The sequence below is a fragment of the Guillardia theta genome (genome assembly GCF_000315625.1).
Source record: "Guillardia theta CCMP2712 unplaced genomic scaffold GUITHscaffold_233, whole genome shotgun sequence".
Taxonomy (NCBI): domain Eukaryota; class Cryptophyceae; order Pyrenomonadales; family Geminigeraceae; genus Guillardia; species Guillardia theta.
The window spans coordinates 51220-57561 of record NW_005434443.1 but is presented as its reverse complement, the minus strand read 5'-3'; the positions used below and the strand labels follow the sequence as shown (position 1 = coordinate 57561).

Here is a 6342-nt window from a genome sequence, read left to right as displayed (position 1 = left end):
CTGTACAAGAGGATAAGAGTCGCTTTCAGACTGCCACTGCACGACACCCTCGTCCACAGCGATCTTGAGCTCGTGGAGATTCTGCGGAGAAAGAGGAAGAGAGGAGCACGAGCAGGGGCAGGGGCAGGGGCAGGGGCAGGGGCAGGAGCACGAGCACGAGCAGGGGCAGGGGCAGGGGCAGGAAGGAGGAGGAGGAGGAGGAGGAGAATAGACGGAAGGAGGAGGAGGAGGAGAATAGACGGAAGGAGGAGGAGGAGGAGAAAAGACGGAAGGAGGACGAGGAGGAGAATAGACGGAAGGAGGAGGAAGCATGGGAGGAGGAAGAAGCATTCAGTCGAAACCAGCAACTTGCGATCTTTCTCACCGCGACCTCCTCGTTCCTCAGCCCGCTGCCGCCGTTGTCAGAGCTCCTGCTCCATCTCAGTGCCTCACACAAGCCCAGCAGCAGCAACGATACGGGGGCGAGAAGGGGGGGGGGAGGGGGAGGGAGAGGGGTTGCAGCAAGGAAGTAAGCAAGCAGCAGCACCTAGCAGGAGCAGTTCTTGTCCTCGCTTTCAACCGGTTGACTGGCTTGTTCGTAGCTGGACGAGCCTTCCGGCTGTGATCCCCCTTGACGTTCTTCCCAGCTCGTGGGTTGCTGCTGGAGAACTTGGGGAAGGAGCCGACAATCTTGAGCTCGTCAAACTTCGTTGCGTGTACCATCTCAAACCCGTCCTGCTCCTCCTCCTGCCCCTCCTCCTGCTCCTCCACCTCCTCCTGCTCCTCCTTCTCCCTCTTGTCCTCCAGTCTCCTCTGCCCTTCTGCCTCCCTCTTGCTCGTCGACGGAATCTTGGTCTTCTCCGTCGGCCGGCTCCTCTCCCCCCGGACAGCTACCGGGTCCATCATCGGGCTTCGGCTTCCCGTCAACGAGTCGCCGCTCAAAGATCTCCGCAACGACCGCTGGTTCATGTCGTTAAGCACCATGTACAGCTCGTTGGTTGCCCTCTCGGCCGCAAGCAGCGCCGACGCATGGCTCCTGCTCCGCTGCTCGGACCGAGACGTCAGGGCTCTCGTCGGTAGCCACCTGGAGCTGGCTGAACCAGCAGGAGGGTCTCGTGTCGTCTGCGGTCTTACGCTCCCTGCCGACGTCACGTTCCAGGACTTGGTCAGCAACGAGGTCCAATGAGGAGCGGTGAAAGTCGCCAGCGCAACGTTCTCTCCTCCCTCGTCTCGGGCTGTCGTTGCTCCCATGGCCAGCAGCCTCGCCCTCTCCTCCTGCGACACCTCCACCCGCGTCACCTGCGATCGGATCGAGTCGATGTAGCGCACGGGAGCCTCCTCCTCTGCTGCCGTGCTCTCCATGTTACTTTGCTGCCAATCATGCAGTCTAGCGTCAAGCTTCAGGCGAGGAACAAACAGCTTGTGCTGGAAGACTGGCTCAGGGTCCTTCTGCACAGGAACCTCCTCCTTCTTCCACCGAGTGACAGGCTTGTTGCCCTTGGTCGCCAGCTCGTGCTGGACTTGTAAATTTCTGCGCTTGAAGAAGTACTCGTTTCTTATCTGCTTCTCTCGTATCGCATGCGACTCTCTCTGCTTCTCTATCTTTCTGAACTGCTGCAGGAAATCCGTCTTGAGCCCGTTGAGCACGAGCTCTGCTCTGACCAGCCGGTCGCTTTTTCTTGACTTCCATTCCGTCTTCCTGGCAGCGTCAGAGTTTGCAGCATTCTCTGCCTCCTTCATGGTGGAATAGCAAGTTGACAGATGTTGGAATTGTGAGAGCTCTCAATATGAACAGACATGCAAGCAATCAAATCCTTCCCTTTCAATGTGTCTCCTGTAAACAATGATCAGATGGACTTGATGAATGCTCTTGCTCCACCCATCCCATCCCATCCCATCTCATCTCATCTCATCTCATCTCACCCCATCCCATCTCATCCCATCTCATCTCACCTCATCTCGTCTCATCTCATCTCACCTCACCTCATCTCACCTCATCTCATCTCATCTCACCTCATCTCATCTCATCTCATCTCATCTCACCTCACCTCATCTCATCTCACCTCATCTCACCTCATCTCACCTCATCTCACCTCATCTCATCTCACCTCATCTCATCTCATCTCATCTCATCTCATCTCATCTCATCTCATCTCATCTCATTTTGTGCTAACGGTCGCTTTAGTAACATGACCCCCTACCCTCGAAATAGCCTCGCCTATCGAGTAGCGACCCCACCCCACGGAGTCCCCACTTGCGGCAAGGTACCTACTACCCCCCCACCTATCTTCAAGTAGACGGTTCACCCTGGTGGCCCTGGTCATTACTCGCGAGTCGAGTCAGACTCTGAGACCGGGCCCGGCGGCCGCCGGGCCCGGCCGCCCCTGGCCCGCGAGCCACTGCTGCCAGCTCAGCTTCGGAGCCTTGTAGGCCACTCATCAGTAAACTTGATAAGTTGGTGAGGCCGCGTGACTCGGCTCTGAGTCGGAGGACAGCGGCCGGGCAGCCGCTCAGCTCGCCGCCCGGCCCCAGACTCGCCGGGCAGCGGCTTATTGCCCGGCTTTGACAGACACCCTACTTCACTGGTCTCCCCTGTGCCGGCATTGACCCAGCGGCGTGTGACGGGCGGCACATGGCACAGGACTGGTTTACCGTAGTACGTTCACTGACGACTTGTAAATAACGGGCAACACCGTGCTCACATGCTAGATGTTAAAACACACAAAGGAGGCCACCACCCCTTCTGTGACGGAAAATACAATCAGTAGGGTAGGGGTTAAATTATGTAGGGTAGGGGTAAATGAAGTACCCAACAATGCTGGAAAATTGATCTGGTCTTTGTATGGTGGGGTAGCACAATGAGTTGGTGGGGGTAAAAATAGTACCCCATGTACCTGCTGTGCCAGGGGTCTGACAATGGCAGTCGGGGCGCTGCTCCTGGTAGCCATGGGGGCGTCGCTGGTGGAGGGAGCGAGATGGCACGAGAACATGCAGGCGGCGACGATGCTCTCCTGGAAGAACACAGCATCCTCGTCCTCTCCCTCGTCCTACCCTATCAGCTCGAATGCTGCAGGGCCATGGTTCAACTCCATGCCGGCCTTCGCTACGGCGGGCTCACACTGCGGACACCTGAAGAATGCAAGGGGCGCGAGTTTACCGCTCAAGAAATCTTCATCATGGTCGCTGTCTATGACCAGGCACGGACAGGCCAGGAAGTCACCGTTGCTTCCACGATGGAGCATGCAGCAGCGCGGAGCCTCAGCAGCGGTCGGGGGCGGGAGGGTTGGGGAGGTGCTCAAGGGGTTCAAGATCTACAACACGCTGTCGAGAGATAAGGAGACGTTCGAGCCGATGTGCGAGGACGGAAAGACAGTGAAGATGTACACCTGCGGGCCCACCATCTACGACTTTGCCCACATCGGAAACTTCAGAGCTTTCCTGACGTACGACGTTCTGAAACGCTGGTTGTTGTATTGTGGATACGACGTGGACCATATCTGCAACTTGACAGACGTGGACGACAAGATCATTCAAAGGATGAAGAGAGACAACGTGGGACTGAAGGAGCTGACAGAGAAGTTCGCTGATGCTTTCTTCGATGTGAGGCAGAACTGCCTTCGACTGGTTGAGACGAACTTTGACTGACTTTTATGATCGACAGGACCTGAAGAGGCTGAATATCATCCCAGCGAGGAAGTACCCTCGAGCAACAGAGCACATTGACGACATTGTTGAGATGATCAACGGGCTTGTTCAGAAGGTTCTCCACATCTAGCCTCTTGTGTTGGTGGTTGACTTGAGATCAGGGGAACGCGTATGAGAAGGATGGATCTTACTACTTCGACGTGTCGAGCTTTCCTGATTATGGAAAACTTGCAAGACTTGACTTTGACAACATGATGGTGACGTTTCTAATGATGCTGCTGCTGCTGCTGCTGATGATGATGATGATGCTGGTGGTGGTGGTGGTGGTGGTGGTGGTGGTGGTGGTGATTGTACTTACACAAGCTATTTCAGGATGGGGCATCGGAAGGAGGAGGAATCACTGACAGGGAGGGTTTTGAAAAGAAGAGCAGGTTCGTTTCTAGGAAGAGGGGAAGAGGAGGGAGGAGTGGACGAGGAGGAAAGAAGGGAAACGAGAGAAAAACTGAATGGGGGGATTACAAAAGAGGAGGGAGCAGGGGAGGGAGGGAGGGAGGGAGGGAGGGAAGAGGAAGAAAGTGCTCATTCTTGATTTTCAGCAAGGACTTTGCACTCTGGAAGGCCTACAAGCCAGAGGATGGTGAAGTTACATGGGAGACCAAGTTGAGCAAAGGTCAGGAAAGAAGGAGATACGAGGAATAGGAGGTGGAGGTGGCGGAGGTGGCGGCGGAGGAGGAGGTGGGTGTGGCGGTGGGTGTGGTGGTTTTACTATGTTGGTTGGCAGGTCGACCTGGATGGCATATTGAATGCAGTGCGATGAGTCGTCGGTATCTCGGTGGATGAGTGCTCCTTCTCCTTCTCCTTCTCCTCGTCCTCCTCGTCCTCCTCGTCCTCCTCGTCCTCCTCGTCCTCCTCGTCCTCCTCCTCGTCCTCCTCCTCCTCGTCCTCGTCCTCCTCCTCCTCCTCCTCCTCCTCCTCCTTCTCTGCCTCCTATTCCTCCTCCTCGTTGATTTCCGTCTTGTCGTCCTGACCGATGTGCGTATGCAGGCGACTCCTTTGATATTCACGCGGGAGGAGTCGATTTGACCTTTCCTCACCATGAGAACGAGATCGCTCAGGTCTACCTCTTGCTCTTGTTTCGAGTGCCTCGGAGAAGTCGTCGTGCAGTGCGAGGGAGAGGATGATGGAGGGAGGGCATGTGAATCAGACGGAGGGAGGAAGGAGATTTGCGGGCAAGGGAATATGGAGCAGAGGCAGGGGCAGGGGCAGGGGCAGGGGCAGGAGGACGATGAGTAGCAGTAGGAGGGCGATGAGTAGCAGTAGGAGGGCGATGAGCAGCAGTAGGAAGAGCAGAGAGGAAGGCGATGGTTCTAATGAACTGGGCAGAGCGAGGCGTATTGCGGTTGTCAGTACTGCCGTTACTGGGTCCATAACGGATTTGTCAACATCAACAACGAGAAGATGAGCAAAAGTCTGGGTGAGTCCAGCTGGACTTGAGCTGGGTCCGGGCTCACAGACCAGCTGACCTGCTCCTCAGGGAATTTCCTCACGTTGCGAGAAGCTTTCAAGGACCCCAACGATTGTCGAGCCTTCAGATACCTGGTTGATCCCTCCTCCTCCCTCCCCTTTGCCCTCCTCCCTCCCTCTTGTCTTCTGCTCTGCTCTGCTCTGCTCTGCTCTGCTCTGCTCTGCTCTGCTCTGCTCTTTCCTCTCAACTCGCGTCTTCCCTTCTCCTTATCCCTCGCAGGTTGTCTCCTCGCAGTATCGCGCTGCTCTCAACTTTGCCCCCGACGTGCTGCAAGGAGCAAGGAACACGTTGAAGCGTCTGGACAAGTAGGAGAGGAACGAGGACGGGGAAAGAGGAGGAGGAGGGAGAAGGAGGAAGCAGCAGAAGGAGGGAGATGGGAGGACAACAGGATGGAGGAGGAGGCAGAGGAGAGAGCTGAAAGTCTGCAGGTGGAGAAATCGGCTGCTCGAAGTCTCGATGGAGTCTGGTGAGTGTTGGTGGGAGTCAGCTGGAGTTGAGCTGAGCGGCAGGTGGACAATCGATTGAGGAGATGGCGAAGAAGTGCAGGAGCGACTTTGAACAGGTGAAAGCAGTGAGAGGAGGTGGAGGGAGGGATGAGATGCGGGCCATGGGAGCGTGAGAGGAGAGGAGAGGATGGGAGAGAATCGAAAGTGAGGTGGAGAGAGGAGAGGAGAGGAGAGGAGAGGAGAGAAGGGCGAGAGGAGAGGAGATCAGAAAAGTGGAGGATTGGAGGGAGGATAAGAGGGAGGGAAGGAGAAGCAAGGGGAGGAGGAAGGGAAGGAGGGCCGCTGACATCGGTTGCCGCAGGGCATGATGGATGATCTCAACACTCCCCGCGCATGTGCTGCACTTTTCACTTTCATCAAGTCCACAGAGAAGCTGCTCAACACTGACCAGGTCAGCCCCAGCAGAACGGTCAGCTGCCTTGACCTCCTTTGACAAGCTGCGAGCAGATTGACAAGGAGGGCGCAAAGTTGGCACTCGAGACGCTCGAGGAGATTGACAGGGTCTGACCAGCGTGCTTGTCATGTTGGCAGCGAGTTTGACACCCTAGCCAGGTGCTGGGCGTCTTCTATGAAGTCCCCGGCACGGCCCCAGCTGATTCTGAGGGAGGAGACGGGGCAGCGGAGGCTCCTTCTCACCTGCAGAAGCTTCTGGAAGAGCGACTGGAGGTAGCGAGGTCGGAGACAGCT

The 6342-nt window shown here is 56.4% G+C and overlaps 2 protein-coding genes across 2 annotated transcripts; one reads left to right on the top strand and one right to left on the bottom strand.

The window, feature by feature from the left end:
* Positions 1-6: 6 nt before the first annotated feature.
* GUITHDRAFT_148692 (hypothetical protein) lies at positions 7-1719 on the bottom strand (the record flags this gene model as incomplete). The annotated part of the gene is made up of 3 exons (XM_005819275.1): positions 7-81; positions 365-410; positions 527-1719. Coding segments are annotated over 3 exons (1314 nt in total), but the record flags the coding sequence as incomplete, so codon positions are not given.
* Positions 1720-3219: 1500 nt separating this feature from the next.
* Positions 3220-6088, top strand: GUITHDRAFT_82387 (hypothetical protein; the record flags this gene model as incomplete). Its single annotated transcript, XM_005819274.1, has 12 exons — positions 3220-3579; positions 3641-3739; positions 3786-3881; positions 3997-4055; positions 4221-4294; positions 4406-4456; positions 4669-4739; positions 5008-5098; positions 5159-5223; positions 5369-5454; positions 5484-5610; positions 5957-6088. 12 exons carry the CDS (start codon positions 3220-3222, stop codon positions 6086-6088), a joined length of 1311 nt encoding a protein of 436 aa, XP_005819331.1.
* Between the last annotated feature and the right edge of the window lie 254 nt (positions 6089-6342).